This window comes from Metopolophium dirhodum, chromosome 1 (genome assembly GCF_019925205.1).
Source record: "Metopolophium dirhodum isolate CAU chromosome 1, ASM1992520v1, whole genome shotgun sequence".
NCBI classification, from domain to species: Eukaryota; Metazoa; Arthropoda; class Insecta; order Hemiptera; family Aphididae; genus Metopolophium; species Metopolophium dirhodum.
In genome coordinates, this window is record NC_083560.1 from 114,114,626 (window position 1) to 114,138,121 (window position 23,496).

The 23,496-nt window shown below is 40.3% G+C and overlaps 1 protein-coding gene across 1 annotated transcript; it reads right to left on the reverse strand.

The window, feature by feature from the left end:
* Positions 1-7,044: 7,044 nt before the first annotated feature.
* LOC132951796 (putative nuclease HARBI1) lies at positions 7,045-7,755 on the reverse strand. Its single transcript, XM_061023769.1, has one exon. The coding sequence runs from the start codon at positions 7,753-7,755 to the stop codon at positions 7,045-7,047; it is 711 nt and encodes a 236-aa protein (XP_060879752.1).
* Positions 7,756-23,496: the final 15,741 nt, after the last annotated feature.

Below are 23,496 nucleotides of genomic sequence, written 5' to 3' on the forward strand. Positions count from 1 at the left end.
TTAATTTTTCCCGTACAGATGGCACCACTGTTGTATTTTTGACATCCTGATTTCCTACTTTTCCGGTAGATTTTCCTAAAATTTTCTTTCATAAGAACCTTGTCCTGACAATTATAAACATAACAAAAAAGAATCAGCCAAATCGGTCAATCTGCTTCGGAGCTAACCCGTGACACCAAATCTGAACTTGCTTTTATAGTATAGATTATGATCATATTTTCTTACCTGCCATGGGTTATTGTGACAACATTTAAACCATATCTATTCAGTAAAAAAAAAAAATAAATCAAACATATTGTGTCAATAATAATATTTCTTTGAAAATATGTTCAACAGATTGTGAAAATATAAAAATGCTGTGTGGGATGTTCAGAATATTAGATTATGAGCGGAGCGAGGTATCTATTGGTGTAACAATGGTGTTTATTTTTTTATTTTTTATTTATCCTGTATACATAATTTCTACCAGAAGGAGTACTTCGATTTTAATAGTATCTTATCTTTTAGCAAATTAGATCAATATGGTACTATAGAGAGATAATTTTTCGATTTTCTCAATAGTTATAATGCCTCGGGAAAAACTACCAACAAATTTCAAATAACCGCTAAAAATGTTAATTTCTAACGCTTTGTTTATTACCATAGAAACAAATAAAAATAAAAATAGGTAATGATTTTAGTTATTTTGTTGTTATTTATAATATTAAATCAACACACATGCTATAATAAAATATAATAACAATATAAAATATCCAGACCGACGAACAGACTCCGCTCAGAATCGTTTTTCGTATATAACGATATAATATCATTGAATTTAAATTTAATACAGTAACCCACTTATAACCTACTGTACAGCAGAGTGACATCCACTAACCCACTTTTTTTTTATTTTTCAGCACAAGGAATATCCAAAGAGTTTGTATAGTGCAGGGATGGGGAACCTTTTTGTACCAGCGTGAATATTGAAACGTTAAAAAATACAATTTTTATACATGCATTTTTATGAAAAATTTGTTGCTGCATTTTATTGGCTAATGAATCAATTCTTGGACTGTAACTGGTTGATTTTAGTTGAACACACGCTTCACTTAAATCTGTTCCAAGATGATTCTTTACAGTTGACTTAATAAAATTCATTGAAGAAAAAAGTTGCTCACACGCATAAGTAGATCCAAACATTGTCAATAAAGAAAGAGCTAGTTTTTTCATAGATGCAAATGAATTTGGAAGACTTTTCCACTCATTAAGAATCATATTTTCGGATTTAATATTCCTACCAATTTCACTATGATTATTTTCCAGCTCATTATTCAAATTAATAAATTTATTTCTCCAAATATTAATTCCCTGAAATTCTATTAACTCCATTTCTACATTTTCAATACTTAACCACTCAAAAAAACTAAGTTCAAGTTTGTCAAATTTAGTATTATGTGGATTTATTAAAAATTCTAAAGTTGAATCTAGTTGACGAAATTGGGAAAATCTGCTTGAAAATAATTCTTATGCATTTTTTAATATTTTTACATATTTTGTTATCATTAATTTCATATCAAGCTGATTATCTTTAAAATGTTTTGAATGAAAATTGAAATGTATTACATAACCATCATAAATTCATAACTGATATATTCACTCGATTAAAATAATCAAGATATTATTATGAACTAATATATTATATTATTATAATAATTAATAATCAACTTATTAATAAAAATTCATAGTTATATTTTTAATTGAAAAAACACTTAAGATTTATTATTATAAATTATAATATAAAAACAAAATACTTTTTAAAATAAAACAATTGACAATTCATATTTCATTGTGTTAGGCTTATAACAAACAACTACTGTTCAAAACTTATAAATAAAAATAATAATTAAAACTTTGAGTATTTTACAACATATTTAAGTTACTATTTAAAAATATTATATAGCCTAAATTGTTTGGTGACAGCCTATTTCTCCGAGTATTGGTTAACAATCCAGCTTTGGAAAATACTCTCTCACTTGGAACTGAAGTTGCAGGAATACATAAATATTTTAGTTGCAGCTTGTATAAATCGGGTAAAGTATGTTTATGTTCTTCCAAAAATCCACGTTGCAAATGAGGTAACTCTAGATATTGACGAACCATTAATGTTGCACTAATATCAGGGCGAATAACACTTCTTACTTGAGATAATTTACTGTCGAAATGTTCCCACAAAGAATTTGAGGATTCGCGGGTTACAATTGGATATGCTGGTGTTTCACTTATATTGTTTCCAATGTTTTCATCGTCGTTATTAATATATATATTCGAAGTAAGCTCTTCTATTATCCATTTTTGAGTATTGTCTGCATTATCAGCCAATCCAAATGCAGTTTTTTTAAGTCTCGGATCTAAGAAAGTTGATTTTGCTACTATACTATTTTTTTCTTGAGATCCTAAACGCCTCGCTACTACATTAAGTAATGTTTTTTGTAGCAATATACCTTCGTGAGTATCTGGTATTATATTTTTGATTGTGTATTGAAAACCTCTTATTAGTGGTATAACCAAGGACAATGTTGGATATTTTTCTCCGGACAACTCTGACGTCATATGTTCAAATGGTTTTAAAATTGGAGCACAATCTGCTATTAAATCCTATTCTGTCGCAGTCAAAAAATTTGTAGCTCGTCGGAGAGACGACATTGTAGCAGATATTGAATTTTTTATTTCAATGAGCCTTTCAACCATAATTAAACATGAATTCCACCTAGTGCTCACATCTTGTTTAACTTTCAACTCCGGGAGGCCCATCTGTTTTTGAAATTCACGTAATTTCTCAGTTGCAGAACTACTGTATTTAAAGTGACCCACTATAGCTCGACATGTTTTTAATACCTGGAGAAGTTCTGTGTTTATATTTATGGCATCAATAACACTCAAGTTTAAGGTATGAGCTACACATGGGTGGTGATATTTTTTCAGATGTTCATTAATAGCATTTTTTATATTTGCTTCACTATCAGACACTATTGTAACTATTTTATTATTTATATTCCATTGATTAAAAATATATGATAGTGCGGAAGCAATATTTTCTCCGGTACGACTTTCGCATACTTCTCTGGTAGCAATAACTGGTGAGTATAAATTATCGTTGTAAATAAAATGGCAACTAACAGTAATATAAGACTTTGTGGAATCAGATGTCCACATATCTGTTGTTATAGACACATCAGTTTTATACTTTTATAATTATTTAAAATTTATATATGATTTGAGATAATGTAGTCCGTAATTGGATTATTATTTTCGTGTTCCTTTAACTGAACGAAAATACTGTTAATAGTGTTAACTTAACATACAACTGTTAAAAGATTACTATATTAGTAGAATAAAAATACTCGAGTATAATATTACTATTAGTAGTTATTACTTATTTCATTATTTTTACTTATTACAATTTGAGTAACTACTACCAAAATTAGTAATTACTAATTTTTCATTTGATTTTTTCAGTTGGTTCCGAGAATCGAGACCGAGCAAATCATTCGATTATTTTTCCTAACAATCGAGTTACTCGATTATTTTCACTCGATTGTTCCCATCACTAATGCCTAGTTCACACGCTGCGTAGTACTTGTCATTAGTACTTGTCGCTCGCACTATTATCACACGTGTGAACAGAAGTGAATAGTGCTTAGTATTAGTAAAACCGAGAGTACGAGTGAATAGAATCCAGTTCTATTTACTAACGACAAGTAGCTACCCCCTCCACGACTCTACTCTACTCGCGATTGCACTCGCAACGTGTGATCGCATGATGTATAGTATTAGTGCTTAGTTGAAGTGATAAGAGAATATTTGTTTTATCACGTGCTGTCCTGCAGTTTATTTTTGTCAGTTTATTAAGTTTTTAACACGTTCAATGCCAACATTATTCTGGCGTATTACGCTACACGCCACGCTAATATTTGAAAAATATGGACGCCGTCGGATACGTGACGACGCCGGCCATACGGTGTGGCGATGCATCATATGGCTGACGTCGGCACGTATCCGACACGCTATATGCTAAAGCATTTATTTTTTGAATTGTAAATAATAATACATATAATATTATACTTATATATTTATTTTTAGTATAATTATCAATATAAATATATAATTATTATTTTAAAGATTTTGATATCATGAAAGGTAAATTATTATTAGAATCTAAAACATGATGGTTTTATTTTTTGATATAAAATATAACGAATGATAAGACACATAACAAATAACAAATACTTATAATGTTTTAATAACAATTCTAATAGTTAACAAATTAATATAACAATATGATCTCAATATAAATATCAAAACAAATATTATAAATCATTGCAAATGAAAAGTAGACTAGCCTTCGTCTATAAGTAATAAAATAATGAGAAAACAAATATTATAAATCATTGCAAATGAAAAATGCACACCAATTTTTTTATACCACCTCAAGGATTTCCTTTCACAGGGGTAGTATGATGCCATTTGATCCTGGCGATCTATTCCTGACATATTTTCATTATATTTTTTTACGATTATAGGTTTCTGTTTTACTTCTGTCCTAGAACTAACTTCACACATTGAGTGAGAAAATTCAGAACTTATCATCAGAACATCTCTCTTGTCTTTCCATTTTAGGACACAAATACCCTCTTTTGTATACCGATATATAGACTCTCCTTTTTTCAATTTTTTATCAATAACATCTTTAGGGTTGTTTTTGCGGTTTGATCGTAGAGTTCCTGTGACAAATGTTTTTTTTTCTAACAACAGTTCTGATAGATGGACACTATTATAATAGTTGTCCATAAATAGTGATCGTCCTTCATAAAATAATCCATTCATAAGTTTAAAAACCACATACTCTGTATGACTCATAGTATTAGATATATCATGACCTTGTCCAGAATAAACCATAATCCTATGTATAAAACCTCAGGGTTCAGTCAACATATAGTCGACACGCCATATTTGTGTCGTTTGTTTTTAATGTATTGGCGAAATACCAAACGCCCACGCCATAAAATCATAGACTCATCTATAGATAAATTTTTAGATGGTTCATAAACTTCTTCCATTTTTGAATTAAAATAATTCAAGACACTCTGGATTTTATATAACCTATTATGAGGAGTAGGTTCTCCTTCTTTCGGATTACGAGTGAAATGCAATGCACGTAATATTAACATGGATCTGTTACGACTCATATATTCACGAAAACACGGAATGTTGAAAAGTCGACTGGTTTTCCAATAATCTTCCAATCTACTTAATCTAATTGTTCCCATATGAAACAATAAGCCAATAAAAATTTCCATTTCTTTTCTGTTTGTATCTACCCAATTATTTATTCTTGCACTTTCGTGTGTTTGATTTAAAAATATATCAAGTGCCTATGCATTTGTTTCCTCAACAAGAAGATCAAAAAAACTATCAGTAACTAATAATCTAAAATAATCAATAGGTGCGTTTCCTTCGGGTACACATTTCAAACCTGGTGTAGCTGTAAATGGAATATAGTTTGCATTTGCAGGATCAGATAACCAGGAAATTTCATAATTGTTAGGCTCTTTGTTAAGACTATTATTAGAGTTATCAGACATCTCATTCATCGTACTACTATCTAAATACATAATATAATGAGAATCATTATTTGAATTACCTTCTTCAACTTCTGCCATGTTATCGAAATCATCAACCAAACTGCCCTCAAAATTATCATCAGAACTGCCATCAAAATCATCCTCCGATGATAACCATTTATCATTTTCCAAAAGTAATAAGAGTTCTTCGTCGGTTAATATTTTAGTTTTTTTTGTTTTATTATATATAGGACTTCGAGATCGCTCTCTAGATGGACCAGGAGGAAGATCCATTTGTATTATTGTTAATTAAATTTGTTAATTTAAAAAAATAAGGTCGGGTGCTAACGAATTACGAATTTGTTATCATATAATTTCAATAATCTACGTTCGCCTAATCATGTATATAATTATTATGATACATACGACATGAACATACGAACAATAATTGTGGAAGTATTGACGTATAGATTGTCGATGCATTTATTACATTTTTCTGAAAAAAAAAGAATATTGATAGCATTGGACGATAGAAAATAACATGTGTTTTGTATCAATACATGGTTATAGATAAAACCTTCTCACAATCAACAAAAAGGCGGAAACTAAAAACCAATTGTACCAACTTATTTAAAAATATATACTGAGTAGCCAACACAAATATTAAAGTCATACACTCAAAGCCGAATATTTTATTCCACTATAATAATACATATAACGTTTGTCGGACACGCTTCGACACCGGCCAGGCGCGTCGGTATCCAGTGTCGGAGCATATCCGACGTCGGCATTGAACGTGTTAATACAGAATTTACAATGTCAGAAAAGTGGAATGCCGAAACAACTATCAAATTCATTCAAGAGTTTAAGCAATATGAATGCCTCTGGAATCCTAAACATGTATCACACAAAAATAAACAAATGCGGGAAGCATGTTATCAAAAAATTGTGGACGGAATGGGTATACCAGGTTTTAAAGTAGCTGAAGTAAAATCTAAAATACGAAATTTAAAATCTACCTACTACCAAGAAAAGAAAAAAATAGATAAATCGAAAGCGTCTGGAAGCAGCGCAGACAATGTTTATGTGCCAAACATAAAATGGTTTTTTGAAATGAAAGCACTGTTAAAGGATGCTGATGAAAGAAGGAACACTTTTGACAATGTGAGTACATTATATACATTTTTATTTATTATTTACATTTTTCAATTCACTGTTCTATTGAATTCAAATATTCTTCAATTTATGCATAATAAATATAAATATAAGTTTAATAAAAAAAAATTAATAACATGTTAATAAAACTAATATAAAAGTATGTGATGTATAGAATATTTTGTTAAATTATTATATTACAGTAGTAAAGTTGTGATTTAATTAATCATTCTTAATTGCCACGAGACAGCACCTTCATTTGTAAAGTATTTTGTATACATTTCCCTTAATTCTCTAGCTTGTCTAGATGGTTACTACCTATTCGGTTAATACTTGGCAGTAACGCTAGGTTTTCTTGCCTCCATGATCCTGGTATGATTTCCCCGGTATCTACATTTTCAAAGTCTACATTTTCTCTAGTCAAGTAAGTGTTAGAAGTCTTTCTTAGCCAATTATGCAAAGCGCATGCTGTGTGTATAATTTTATCTGTTACTGTCACATCTGTTGCTATTGGTTTTTCAAAAATCCTAAATCTGCTTACAAGTATGCCAAATGCATTTTCCACTATTCTCCGGGCTCTTGATAGCCTGTAGTTAAAAATTTTTTGGTCGTGTGTTAGAGGTGTGTGTTGGTAAGGTTTTAATAAATAATGTTTTTGTGGAAATGCTACGTCTCCTACAAAAAATCCACCGGTTGGTAACATACCATTTTCAAGTTCATGTGAAAGAGAACTGTTTAGTAAAACACCACCATCTGAACATCTCCTGTTAGCTCCAATATTTATATAAGTAAAACAATAGTCATCATTTACAACTCCCAATAAAATAATACTGTTTTTCCCTTTATAATTAAAAAAGTCACTGCCACAATCAGGGGGTGCACGTATCAGCACATGTTTTCCATCTATAGCGCCATACAACCCTGGAAAATTCCATCTAGAATGAAAACCCCTTTCAATAACATTCCATTCTTCATGACTAGCAGGTACCTGAAACATTTCATGTATCAAATTCAAATTTATTGTAAATACTCTTAGAAAACTTTTTTAATTTCAAAAAGACAACAAATATTAATTAAAAGCATGTCTATTTTATACCTAGTAGACATATTAATAATATAATTAAAATAATATCATAAACAAATTTAGTAGGTTGTAACGTCACGGAATTTTCAGCCTTATAAATTATGATAACCATCCCTGAACATACCTATTGCTAACGTTGTTGACAAGTCAACGCACCGTTATTCTTATAACCATTAGTAATAAAAGTAGATATCGCGCGCTAATGCACAAACGACCGCAGTGTTATGCAATAAATGCTCCCCGATCCCCCCGTCATCATGCAGTGTCCGTCGCCGACGTGTCGCGGTTGCCCGTCACCCGTCGCCTCCGGCGCTTTCGTCGCGTCCGCCGGTACGGCCCGCAGACAATACTGTACTCCCACGATAATATGTACAATCCCGCAAAACGACGACACTGATCCACCCTACTACCACGACAAAAGCTACGACACCAGCAACGGCCGGACGATCAGCTCACCATCTCATCGCTGGCTATTAAATTCTTTTCTGTCTGTCGACTGGTCACCACTTAAGGCACTTATCGTCTGCCGACACAGTTTTTCGTCTGCCGACACAGTTTTTCGTCTGCCGACACAGTTTTCGTCCGCCGATACAGTTTTCGTCTGCCGACACAGTCCGTCTGCCGATTCCACCTGGCATCGACCCGGATCCGTCTTAAAAGAGTCAACCACGCTGTCCACAACAAAATGATGGGCTAAGACTAACCACGAGGGCCCGGGCGGCGGCCGGAGCGGACACGTCAACCACGTCAACCACGCAGTCAACCAGTCGTAATATGTCATATCTTTCCCCTTATTCCCCCCCTTTACCAGCACGTGGGCCACACGTTATGCGAAATTCACGTTCGTATAACGTGTGTGCCGGAGGAGGCGTCGCAAGACAAGTCCCTACAAAAGGTATTCCCCCTGTTTCCCGACTAATGTAAACCCCGCACGCTTTCCCGGTAACCCTGTGAGGGCATACCATGATTGATATGGCGTGTCGCCTCCCGTGGGCCGGGGAAGTATGCGCCAAACTTATATACTTATTGTATTTGCCATGTGCCATTATATACTTATTGTATTTGCCATGTGCCATTATATACTTATTGTATTTGTCAAACTTATATACTTATTGTATTTGCCATGTGCCCTTATATTATTATTTTATAACCGATATGTAAAATATACCCACATAATTACCCTAATACTATTATTATTTATTTTAATTAACTCATATTCTTTTTTCTCTCCCAACATGAATCCTCTACATTCATTTGTAGTTGCGTGTATCAAAGCCTGTGAGTTCCACCGACTTGACCCTCGGGTCTCACGCGGTGCGGCTCACAGGTCATGACGAAAGTGTTCCCCTTTCGTCATGGGTGGTTTTCGGAGCTCAAAAAAGCGACGAACTCTCACATATGGCGACCGTGACAGGACTTGTCCTAAAATTCCCCTTATAATTCATAAACTGTTTTTTTTTTTCTCTCTCTCTTCTCTTTGCCCCGTAAAAATAACTAAAATTTAAATAATAAAATCTCTTCAAAAATGGCAAAATTCATTTATAAAAACTTAATAATTAACAAAATAAATATGGCAAACACATGGCAAATTTTCATCTATTTCCATCTCCAAATCTAAAAGTCCCCTATAATAATTAAACATCTTAAATCAATCCCTCACGTCCCTCTTAGCAACTTTCCCCCAAACCCACACATTTTTTCAATTAAAATTAATTTTTTTTTTCTCTATTACTCTTGTGCAAGAGAAAGGTAAAATTAAAATTCTCACTTTACCTGTGGTAAGAAAAAAAAAAAAATATATTGTAACAACTAAATATGGCAAAATGATGCCCTACCAAGGTAAAATTAAATTATTATTATTTTTATTATGTTTCCCCCCATACACAATTGTTATCCAACATGCTTTTTACAGAAATTGTTCCTGCGGGTGTGTGCTGGTTCTGGATGCGGCTGAGGCGTTTGTCGGTGACGGCTTGGCGGATAGCTGCGGCATCGAAGTTCCGGACACTGCAACGACCCGTCTATCTCCCTTTGGTATGATTTTAATATTTTTCCCCTTGTAAACCCCCCCTGTTATGTTCCCTGGACCCGTTTTTTCCTCCCATGCATAACACTGTTAGGTTCGTTTCTGCTTAGGGCGCGATAACTCTTGTTTTTTCCCCAGACCACATGGTCAATTTTATATTATTATTACTTATATTTTGTCAAGACCCCATGGTCAAAAAATTATATACATTAACTTAAATCTGTTGGTTGTCATGCGTGAAACCACATTATTATTATAAATTAAATTAAAATATATTATTCTTGGTAGGCACAAAAATCCATTACTGAAAACTTATTATAAACTAAATTGTCATATTCTCTATTAAAATAATAAATTAAATATTAATACAAAAAAAAAAAAAAAAAATCTAATTATTTCTTTTCTCTTGCAAAAAAGCTCATAAAATTCAATTACCAAGAAGATTAAGTTGTTTCCCCTCTATTAAATTGTTTATTTTACCAAAAAATCACTAAGTTATTTCCCTACAAAAAAAAAATTTTATTATATTGCTTTCACTGTATAAATTAAATATTAAAATTGTTTCCCTTAAAAAAAAAAAAAAAAAAAAATATTAAGGTGTTTCCCTATAAATTACTAAAGTGCTTCCCTATTATGATTAATTAAAATTCTCCCCTATAGTATTCCCTATTCTTATTGTAACTCCCTCAAATTATGTAAAACGACTAAGACTGTGCTTGTAGTGGAAGGTGTATGTAGGCAGCTCCAGTCCACCAGGGCCCCTGTTCAATTTAACATAGTATCATAAACTAATATTCTAATTTTCTTTTTCTTGTTATTATAACAGTGAGGCTGATTATCACTATATTTTATTTTATTACAACTAAATTAACTGTCTGAGGACATCCCAGCTGTTATTATATAATATTATAGTAATATAAATTGAATTTATTTCTCATTCCAGTTAAATATTAATAATAAATCATTATTATTAATCGGTACCATTAGGTCATAATTATTATCAAGTTGCTTTGGGCAAACCAAATTAAATTATTTATTTCATTTTATTTTTTTTCTCTCTTTAGTGAGTGTTACATATTTCTTTCCTAGCTAGGGAGTCACCTTGCTGTATAGTGCTTTATGTGCTTGGACCAGTTGTGTTGCCCCCTCTTTGGGTTAAGACTTGTGTCACTATATATATAACTTTGTTTTTTTTTCTCCCTCAGTTGAGGTCCTTATTATAATTAGTTTCTTTATTATTCTGTACTAATACTTTATTATAACTATTGTCGTTGCAATAGTACCTATATTATTTCCCCTCTGGGAGCAATAGTACTATTATTTAGCCACATTATATTTTTTATTTGATTAGTATATCCTAAGCTGTCTCCCTGATTATTAATATTCACTCAGTGAACCTGATTGTACAAATTTTAATATTTAAAACTTATTTCATTTTCCCCTCATGCAAAGTGCAGGCAAGAGAACCACCCGACAACCTAACCGGTATAACCCTTCAGTAAATTATTCATCTCCTCTCTTACCCCCCACCGATTTCGATTTAACCATGTCCGTCGACGGAGAATGTGATGTCTCATTGACTCAAAAGATCCCCCCACTCTCGACTCCCTAGACAATAGGCTCAGAGATATGTTTGACAATTTTGCCCTCCAGGTTTGACGCTATGTCTAAGAGGCTAGTAGCTTTTGATACCCGTGTTGAGGAGTTGTGTACCCGTGTAGATGATGGTGATACTGAGATGCGGACAAATTTCCAGCAACTTCAGGCAAATGTCAACCGTGATTTTATAAATATTCAGAACGATCTCTCTCATCAACAACTCTGCTGTCAGGAAACCCAGAAAACCAACGCCCTCACATATCACAGAATCCAAGAAACTGTCAAAACCCTCACTAGTAGAGTAAGCCTGGTCGAAGGTCAATCTGCTCGTCTAGCTGCCCTGGAAAATGTTGTTCGGAACCCTATCTCTGTCCCTAAACCCCTTTCTACAACCTCGTACCCCCTAGCCTGTTCTCAAGCCACATCCAATATCTCCCAACCCCCTGTACAAACCGTCAATAATAATAGTACCACTATGCCTCAAACTTCAAGTCAAAATATTCAACCCCTCTTACAACACTCTTTTAATAATGCTCAGCCTTTTACTCAAAATTCATTTAACAATCTGTTCACCTCAACTACAATTACAAATTCCCTTCCCACACAACCGGCTGCCCCGTATCATACTTCAGTTTATTCGGCCCCTCAACACCAGAGTACATTTTCAAACCCCCCCTCTATCTCTGCTCATGGTACTCAGTCCCTCTCCAATATATCTGGTATCAATTTGGATTCAACCAAGTTGCCCACGTATAACGGACAGTTAACACCCATTCACCCCGAAGAGTTCTTGGAACAAGCCGAACAATATTTTTTGACACAACCCCCCGTTCCCGACCAGTTCAAGATCAACTATGTGAAGGCGAAATTCGTAGATGATGCTCAGCTATGGTATCACACGTTACTTCCCCCACCATCGGTTTATAGTGAATTTCTTTTATTATTTCGAAACTATTTCTGGTCCACAAACCAGCAACGTGCCATCCGCAACGAGTTCTACCGACCATACCACCATAGTGATAACACCTCCCTCCAGAAGCATGCAATGGACTGGATAAATAAAGTTAGGTTCTTACAACCCCCGATTGATCAACCCGAAATGGTCGACCAGATTCTGTCGCACTACGCTTTCCATATAGCAGTCGCTCTCCGTGGTTTGCGCATTACCACCACCAATGATCTCATACAACAGCTTTCTCATTTTCAACAAGCCCACTCCAATCGAAACCTTCAGTCCCATCAAAATCAAGCCTCTTCCCCTCAGCAGAATTCATATCACCAGTCTTCAAGTTCACAACGCTACAATCAATACCCTCCCCGTCAAAACAATTACTCTCCTCGTTTCAATAATTACAATAGGTCTCAAACAGATAACACCCAAAATCAATCGTCACCCCCATCACCCGACCAGGCCACTTCCCCTTCGGGAAACTAGCGTTGACCAGACCCAAGAGGACGTGTCCTGTGTCCCCTAACAATAGTCCTCAAATTTCGATACTCACACACCCCTTAAATATAGATCAGGAAATCGTTCCCCCTCCAAATTATCGTCCCGAAATCCCCTTAAAACTTTTCAAAACTCACTATAATGCTCTTTTAGACTCCGGTGCTTCGGTATCTGCAGTCTCCGAAGAACTGTATCAAAACTTAATCTCTGACCCTTCACAAAATAAAGTCCCCCTCTTTCCCCTTAACGGCATACTCCTCACAACAGCACTAAATAATAAGTCAATAAAAATAAAATCTCAAATCTATTTAAACTTTTCAATTCAAAACTATGAAACCTTCGGTATTTTTCTTGTGGTCCCCCATCTGTCTACCCCTCTTATTTTGGGAACTGATTGGTTGGTGGAAAATGGGGTGACTATAGACTATAGTACTAAGGAAATTTCTCTCCCCTCACTCAAAAATAAAATACCTTTTAAATTAATTGTAGATCATGACCCCAATAGCCTGGTAAATTCACTTAAAAATATTAATATCTCCGAAGACCTCCCTCTACTCTCTGAATTCCCCTCAAACTTAAAATACAACTCTCTCCCTTTCAAAACAGAAAAAAATATCGCTCTCAATGACTTTCCCCTTAATATTTCTCAACAAAGTTTAATGACCTCACTCTTACAAGATTTCCAAGACATATTTCAAGACAAACCCGGCCTTCATAAATTCTTTTCTTATAAATTTAATGTCAAACCCCATGATCCCTATAAAATAAAACCGTATCCAGTCCCTTTCTCTCGACGCCCGGCGGTACAACAAGAGATTGATAAAATGATTCAATGGGGAGTGATCGAACGATCAGACTCACCATATAATAATCCTTTGGTCACTGTCATCAAGACCGACGGCTCGATACGTTTATGTTTAGATGCCCGTAAATTAAATACGATTATTCTCCCCACTCGAGACGCTTCTCCACCCATTGATGATATCCTAGCCAAATTTAATAATAAATCTTTTTTCTCCTCCCTCGATTTCTCTTCTGGATATTGGCAGATTCCCCTTGACCCCTCGGTACGACAGTACACCAGTTTTTTGTATGACGGCAGGTCGTACCAGTTCTGCGTTGTCCCGTTTGGTCTGAACATTTCTAATGCCGCTTTCGGCAAAGGACTTGAAGCCGCCTTAAATAATTATTCAATACCCTGTCCATCCCCAAATGACATTCATACTTATGTTGATGATATTCTCCTCTCATCCCCTTCATTTGAAGATCACCTCAACACCCTTGAGTGGATTTTTCACAAAATTGCCCAAGCAGGTCTCACACTTAAATATAAAAAATGCCATTTCAATAAAAAAAAAATTAAATTCCTCGGACATTTCATATCCCCCAAAGGTATGATAATGGACCCGGACAAAGTTAAAGCCCTTCAAAATTTTCCCGAACCCCGTAATAAAAAGGACCTCCAATCATTTTTTGGCTTCTGCAACTTCTATCGTAAATTCTCACAAAATCATTCTTCTCTCTTACACCCCCTCTCGCATTTAATTTGTAAAGACACTCCCTGGACATTCACAGAACAAAATAAAATCGATTTTCAAAAAATTAAAACTGCTTTCTCCCTTCAAATATCTCTCACTCACCCAAATTTCAATGCCCCTTTCTGTATTCAAACCGATGCTTCCTATGTAGGACTCGGCGCCGAATTATTCCAAATTGACAACGACGGCCAAAGGAACACCCTTTCATTTGCCAGTAGGTCACTTTGTGGGGCCGAAAGGAACTATACGGTGACCGAGCTGGAGCTGTTGGGGATTCTCTTCGCTTGCCAAAAATTCAGAATCTATATCCTAGGACACCCCATTAAAATATTCACCGACCATAAAGCATTAACATTCTTATTCTCCTGTAAATTAAAAAATAATCGTCTGACCCGTTGGACTCTTGCCCTCCAAGAGTTCAATCTCCAAATCCATCATTGCCCCGGTAAAGATAACCCTATCGACACCCTCTCTCGTCACCCCCTCGGTCGAGATGACCAACCCCTTAAAGACTCCCCTGTCATTCTCCATTACACTCTGCCACCCCCCATTCCCCCCGACATAATCCCTCTCTTTCAAAATTAAAAACGTCAAAACTATTAACGCATATGAACTTGTGCACCCCGATGATGATACACCCAGAGGTACCCACAATATTGTACACCTTAAACCTTATGTACCACCTACCATGTAGCGTCCTCAGGTGTGATCACTTTCAACAAAATATCTCACTAACTCAATTCTTCAATTTTAACAACAACAAATTTAAAGTATAATCTCTATTCAAATTTAATATCAAAAGTCAGTTTCAGTTTAATAATCCAATAACTTAACCTACAGTTTTTTTTTTAATCAAATCAAGGATATTCGTATCCCCATCAGGTGATCCGAATTGTCCCCGGGACTCCATAGCAAATGGGGGGTTAAAATGCGGTATACCCTGCCTGACACGGTGTATCCACCGTGAGCGAGACTCCGCTCAGCACAACTGTGTAACACAGTTGTACGAATGATATTCGTAGGTCCGGGTCATTTAATTCGTTTACTTCCGCGTTCTCCCCCCCTTTTCCCCTTACTACCCCGCCTATTTCTGTCTCTTGTAAATCTTCTTTCGAATTCGTTGTCCCCCCAGCTCGGTAGGGCCCCCGTCGTACAGGGAGTACTGATACTACTCTCTGTCCGGCAAAGAGTCTGAGACACTCTTCTTTTAATTTGACCGGTGTTGTGGTGACGCTCCGTCCCAGTGAGTGTCCGGGCTTGGTTGGCCTGGTGTGGTTGCCGTTGGGGCTTAGCGGGTAGTCTCCTACGCGTTTACATACGGCTGGCGTAAAACCCAGCTGTCCCTGTGCGCGTTTAAGTAGGGGGCCCCGGGCCACACTTACCACCATTGACCCGCGGCCCGATGATCTGGAGGGTGACTTCCCGTAAGGGGGTAAAGGAGCCACCAGACCTCGCCTCTTGACCGCTCTTTCACCACAACATGCAGGAACATTCTTGATAGCCCCCCCTTAATAATGATAGGTCCCACCATGGCTTGCCATGTGTGTAAAGTAAAATGTCCAGAGTAACTCACGCAGTGCAAGACCCTCGTTGTCTTGCCTGTACACAACAGTTTTATTTTTATTTTTTTTGTCTTCTCCCTTCTACACTAAGTCCCCATAGTGTAGTCGTACCTATTTCTGTCGTGACCCCAGTAAAGGCATAGACAGATCTAGAGTCCCTATGTTCCCGATTCCCCTGTTAGTTTTTTTTGTCATGTGTAATACATTATTATATATTGGTAGTATCATCATCCCTGGACTAGTCAGGTCATTATAATTGGTAGGTTTTTTTTATATATTGTGGTATACACTCCCGTGTAGGTCTTATATTATACACTGATAGTGTTTCAATTATATTATACACTGATAGTGTTGCAACTTTATTATATTACATTGTGATAGCTCAAATCTATTATTATGATGCCAGTACCCTAATTAATTATGTATCACTTTATTATTATTTAATTGATATTCATTACTATATACTATATCCCTGTTTCAAACTATAACATTCCATAAGTATTATTTGTCTATGGTCCCCAGACAATCCCCTGCCTTTCTCTTACAACAAGTGGTTTTCAGTTCCGACTTACGTAACAACTTCAACAACTTGTTGGGGGGGTTATGTAACGTCACGGAATTTTCAGCCTCATAAATTATGATAACCATCCCTGAACATACCTATTGCTAACGTTGTTGACAAGTCAACGCACCGTTATTCTTATAACCATTAGTAATAAAAGTAGATATCGCGCGCTAATGCACAAACGACCGCAGTGTTATGCAATAAATGCTCCCCGATCCCCCCGTCATCATGCAGTGTCCGTCGCCGACGTGTCGCGGTTGCCCGTCACCCGTCGCCTCCGGCGCTTTCGTCGCGTCCGCCGGTACGGCCCGCAGACAATACTGTACTCCCACGATAATATGTACAATCCCGCAAAACGACGACACTGATCCACCCTACTACCACGACAAAAGCTACGACACCAGCAACGGCCGGACGATCAGCTCACCATCTCATCGCTGGCTATTAAATTCTTTTCTGTCTGTCGACTGGTCACCACTTAAGGCACTTATCGTCTGCCGACACAGTTTATCGTCTGCCGACACAGTTTTTCGTCTGCCGACACAGTTTTCGTCCGCCGATACAGTTTTCGTCTGCCGACACAGTCCGTCTGCCGATTCCACCTGGCATCGACCCGGATCCGTCTTAAAAGAGTCAACCACGCTGTCCACAACAAAATGATGGGCTAAGACTAACCACGAGGGCCCGGGCGGCGGCCGGAGCGGACACGTCAACCACGTCAACCACGCAGTCAACCAGTCGTAATATGTCATATCTTTCCCCTTATTCCCCCCCTTTACCAGCACGTGGGCCACACGTTATGCGAAATTCACGTTCGTATAACGTGTGTGCCGGAGGAGGCGTCGCAAGACAAGTCCCTACAAAAGGTATTCCCCCTGTTTCCCGACTAATGTAAACCCCGCACGCTTTCCCGGTAACCCTGTGAGGGCATACCATGATTGATATGGCGTGTCGCCTCCCGTGGGCCGGGGAAGTATGCGCCAAACTTATATACTTATTGTATTTGCCATGTGCCATTATATACTTATTGTATTTGTCAAACTTATATACTTATTGTATTTGCCATGTGCCCTTATATTATTATTTTATAACCGATATGTAAAATATACCCACATAATTACCCTAATACTATAATTATTTATTTTAATTAACTCATATTCTTTTTTCTCTCCCAACATAAATTCTCTACATTCATTTGTAGTTGCGTGTATCAAAGCCTGTGAGTTCCACCGACTTGACCCTCGGGTCTCACGCGGTGCGGCTCACAGGTCATGACGAAAGTGTTCCCCTTTCGTCATGGGTGGTTTTCGGAGCTCAAAAAAGCGACGAACTCTCACAAGGTATATTTTTAATTTCAGATAATAACTAATCTTCCAAGTTTTGAAAATAAAACTGTAGCCACTGAATATGATAACACTAAACCACCCAACACCCAAGACACTGAAGAAATATCACTTCAAGAGTCTGAAGAGAATGACATCTCATATTATCATTCAACACCAGTATTAAAAGCTGATATAGATACCACCAAAAAAAACCGAAAAGAATCAAATAAAAAAGGAATTTTTCATGCTATAAATGAGCTTAAACAATTGCAAGAAAATATAAATAAACCAGAAATACCTCAACCTGAAAACCAATTCGATATTTTCGGAAAGAGTATTGGAGTTCAGTTGAAAGCTTTACATTTTGAAAACGCTTTGATTGCACAATCAAGAATTCAAAGCATTTTAAGTGAAATGGCTATACAAAATTATAGATCATGTTCTATAACAACAGGTTCTACTGATTAGGTTGTCATCAGAGGGGGATTCTAGAGTAAATTCGCCCATTAATACAAATCATTAATACAAATCATGATATTTTATCTAATGCAATTTCTGCTGCTTTTGATATTGAAGACCTAACCTAAACTTTTTTTTTTTTTTACGGTATCGTGGGGGGCCGGAGACACCCTAAGGCATTTCGTCAGCTCCCCCACATCGTTTATTGAAAAATACATATTACAATATTAATGTATAATGTTTTACATTCTGTGTTATACAAACAAATAGATGGCCCTACACCATCTAAAAAACGGCCTTCGGCCCATAGCAAAGCAGACTTAATTATATGGTTTGATCTTGTCGCTGCCGTTCTCTCTCCTCAGCTTCCCTCTTCGTCAGCACCTCCTTCACGAACCGCTCTACCGCCGTCCAGTTACTCCGTGACTCCATCATCTTCCCCACAACAGTCTCGGGAGTGAATGGGTCGTTGATTGCAGCTTTCAGCTCCATTCTCCTACGCCACCACCTGTCGCACAGGAAAAACGCGTGCTCCGCGTCGTCCACTGGCGCGAGACAGTCCACACACCTGGGGTTGTCCAACTTGTGGATCCTGTGCAGATACTGGCCGAAACATCCATGTCCCGACAGGAACTGCGTCAGGTGGAAGTTCGTCATCAGCTCGTGGCTCCTGGCGCACCAGGGACGAACGTCCGGGATCAGCCGCCTGGTCCAGCTTCCTGATGCCTCCGTCGACCACCTCTCCTGCCATGCCTCCATGGTGCTGGTTCTCAGATCGTTGCCTGCCGTGGGTGCCGCAGGGGCCCGCCTCCGGTCGAACGCCGCTTCTCTCTCCTTCGCCAGGAGGTCTGCAGGCGGCGTTGATGCAATCACGTTTGTGGCCGCCTCGGAGACGGTGCGGTACGCGCATGCGCACCGGAGAAGGACTTTCTGTTGAGCTCTGTTCAGGGTCCGAACGTTACCTGGCACGAGCTCCAGCGTATGTGCCCAGCTAGGGGCACCGTACAGGAGTACGGAGTGCACCACCGACGACAGGAGCCGCCGTCGATCCTCTCGGGGCCCGCCCACGTTCGGCATGATCCTCGCCAGCTGGTTCCCGATCCCCGCTGCTCTGGCTGCCGCTTTCTTCACCTGGCCCTTGAACAGCATCGACCTGTCCACTACCATCCCGAGATAGTTCATCTCGGTCGAGAGCTGGACGTCGCCGCCGCACAATTTGATCGCGGGCTGAGTGTACTTGTACCTGTACGTGAAGAGGACGGCTTCCGTCTTCTCCACCGCAATCTGGAGGCCGAGGTCGGTGATCCGCTGCTCCACCAAGGACAGTGCTTCATTGGTCACGGCTTCCAACTCTTGGGTCGACTTGGCCCTGGTGACTAGCATCGTGTCGTCCGCAAATCCCAGCAGCTTGGCTCCGCTGGGCAGCTCGGTTGTCATGACGGCATCGAATGTAGCGTTCCATAGGAGAGGGCCTACGACGGAACCCTGAGGCACGCCTCCGGAAATCTCGATCTCCAGCGTACCGCCCTCCACGCAGTTTGCGTACACCGTTCCCGTTCTCCCGGAGAAGTACGACCGGAACATGTTCTGCAGGTACTGCGGGACACTCCATCCCGGCAGGGCATCCAAGATGTCCGACCACTTGATGGAGTTGAACGCGTTCCTGATGTCAATGCTCACGGCTAGACAATACTTGCCTCCGTCGACTCCTTCCAGGAGGTTGGCCTGCAACTCACGTACCGCGTCGTCCGTGGACTTCCCTTTCCTAAAGCCAAACTGATTGGCCAAGAGCCCACCGCTGTCCGACATGTGGTCCTCGAGTCTTCGCGCGAGCAGGAACTCGAGGACTTTGCCGACGTCGTTCAACAGGCAGAGAGGCCTGTAGGAAGAGGGCACACTATCTGGCTTGTTCCCTTTCTTCAACAGCACCACCCTGGAGGTCTTCCATTCCGCAGGGAAGGTCCCACTGCGGAGGCAGCTGTTGTACAGGTCCAGCAGGATGTTCGGGTGCGCCTTGTGCACCGCCCGGAGTATCTTGCCTGTGAGTCCGTCCAGACCAGGGGCTTTGTTCTTGCTGCCCGCCCTCTCGACCGCCGAGTCCACTTCCGAATCCGTGAGCGGGACTACTGGATCCACAGGGACCAACGGGCCGTCTGTTCTCGCTTGGTGTTTCGGGAACAGGGTATCGACGACTGACTGCAGCGTCGCGTATTCCATCGAGGCTGTTGGTGGGGGACCTCTCAGCTTGCGCATCACCAGCTTGTACGGCTTACCGAACGGATCGGCGTCCACTGAAGAAATGAGCTCTTTCCAGCACGTTCTCTTGCTGCGCAGGATGGCGATCTTCAACTGCCTCTTGGCTTCACGGTATGCACCCTCGATGTCCGCGTTCCACCAGTGAACGGGAGGCTTCCTCGGGTTAGGCGTCTGACGGGCGGGAAAGGCAAAGTTGCAGGCAGCTGTGACCCTCGACCGAAGTGCAGAGGCCCCGCGCTCAGCGTCTTGCCAGTCCTGGAGGCCGCCTCGCTCGAGCCACTCGGCCAGGATCAGTCCAGCGAGGAAGGTGTCGTTGGCGACACCGCCCGCGGTGTTCCAGGCGCGTGGGGCGACGGTTGTCACGGGAGTGGCTCTGCCTTGGTCGCGTCCGAGGGTCAGGGAAAACCTGATGTAATGGTGGTCGCTGTTGTTGAACACCGACTCCAGTACTCTCCAGTCTGTGATGCGAGCTGCAAGGGAGTCGCAGGACAGGGTGACGTCGACGATGGATCCGGCGCCTCTTGAGAAGGTTGGAGTTGAGCCCGAGTTCACGATGATCAGGCCGAGAGACTCGATCAGCAGCTCCAGTTCTTCACCTCTACTGTTGTCGACCCAGTCGCCTCACGCAGCAGATCTCGCGTTGAGATCCCCGGTGACGAGGACGGGGACTTCCTGTTGAACAGTCCTGATACTATCCTCGAGACGGCGGAGCAGGTCCTGGAAATCTTCGATGGGCCTGTTGGGTGACGCGTAGCAGCTGTACACCTGGACGCCGTTGAGCCGAGCTGTGACAAACTCGGGGTCGCTGATGACATTGGCCACCGCTACTCCCGTGTTCACGACGTAGATGGCCGCCTTCCGTTGTCCGGAGCTCACGTGCCAGGCACTGGATGCGGGATCTGCCTTGTGGGGGTCGCTGATCAGGGCGACGTCGACTCTTTCTTCAACCATGAACTGCGCGACAAGGTCTTGTGCCACGCGACAATGGTTGAGGTTGCACTGCACGAAGTCGAGTCCCATCACACCGCTTTACTTTCTTCTGCAGGCGCCTCACAACTCGAGGTTGAGGGCTGCGGCTGCTTCTGCTGTTGCGTCTGCTTCTGTAGGGCGCAGTCCTTCACCAGGTGGTCGTCCTTCTTGCATCTGTGACAGCGGCGGGGCTTGGCCTTGTTCCTTGTAACCTAACCTAACCTAACCTAACCTAACCTAACCTTTTTTTTTTTTTTTTTTTCTTTTGAATCGCAGTCAGGGAGGGAAAAAATTTTCCCCATTGCTGCCTCCCTGACCACATAATTTATTTCAATAAATAAAATCACAACAATAAACATTATTTAAATAACAAAAACTTGGGGGCCTCTAACCACCCTGTTTGGCCTTTCAGCCCACAACAAATATCAACACATCAAAATAATTATAACAATGTTTAATTAGTTTACAAAAACCTGGGGGCCTCTAACCACCCTGATCGGCCGTTTCAGCCTACAACAAATAAACTTAACTAATGGTTATGTATTCTCATTTGGTACTGGCGCTGCCTCTCCAATTCTTCTTTCCCGGAGAGAATGGTCTCCACCATCTGTTGAAAGAGTTCCGTGTGTCTCTTTGAAGCCTCAATTAACCTTCTCCGTTGCGATGGTTGTTCCGGGAGCTCTTGTTGGTCGGGACCGCACAGGAGGTACGGAACGTCCTCTGGACCGACTGGATTCCTTAACGCCGCCGCAACGTCCGCTCTTGCCGCATCCCAGAATGGACAGGCGAATAACGTGTGTTCAGCATCATCGAACACAGCTGGAAGTGCACGCACCCCGGATTCTCGGGTTTTCCTTTCCGCCATAAATAACTCTGAAAGCATCCATGGCCCGTTAGGGCTTGAGCCATGTGGTAGCTTACTTCCCTTGGTCCTTGGCTCCACCATCTTCGTAAGTCCGGGATGAGCTCCTTCGTCCACGTGGCTTTGGTGGAGACGTCCCACATCTCCTGCAACTGGCCAATTATTGCATCCTCTTTCTGCTGGTTGGTCAAGACCGCACCTTCGCGCCTGAGAGCATTGGCACGTTTGCGCCCGACTGCCTGAAGCGTGACTGGCGGCATCCTCGCCAAAACAAGAGCAGCCATGTCTGAAACTGATCTAAAGCATCTCGCCAGTCTGAGGGCAGCGCACCTCTGACTCTGGAGCATCAGGTTCCACACGTGCTGAATCTCATCAGCCCACACATTGGCACCGTACAGCAGGCGGCTGTGTACCACACTCATCAGCAGGCTGCGCTTGGACTGGGCTGGACCGCCTACGTTTGGCATTAGCCTGCCGAGCGCAGAGGCGGCTTTCCTCGCGCCCGTCGTCACCGACTCCGCGTGATCACCAAAGGAGAGGCGGGTGTCCAAATTTACGCCTAGATATCTCACCGCCCTTTTGACGGCTACCGTGCACCCATCTATGAGCAGTGCTGGATCCCGATAAACATACTTCTTTGTTAGAACCACGCACCCAGATTTCTCTGGCGCGAGCCGCAATTGATTCTCTGCCATCCACTCGCAAATCATCCTGAGAACAGGGTTCACCAATTGCTCGATCAGATCCGCATTGTGGGCCACCGCCACCACCGCCACATTATCCGCGAATGCGACTAGTTTGATTCCGTCTGGTACTGGGAGTCTGAGCACTCCATCGTAAAACACATTCCATAGAGTTGGGCCCAGCACCGAGCCCTGAGGAACCCCACAGGTGACGGGGAGGCAGTCGTTGTCCCCTATTAACAGTTCCCTGTTCTCCATAAATGATCTTAAGATGTTCAACAAGTAGTTCGGGGTCGCACAGCGGCGTAGTGCCGCGTCGATTAGCCTCCACGGAGCTGTATTAAAAGCATTCTTTACGTCGAT

Coding starts and splice junctions, on each gene's coding strand:
- LOC132951796 (XM_061023769.1), bottom strand. CDS start 7,755: ATGTTTCAGGTACCTGCTAGTCATGAAGAATGGAATGTTATTGAAAGG.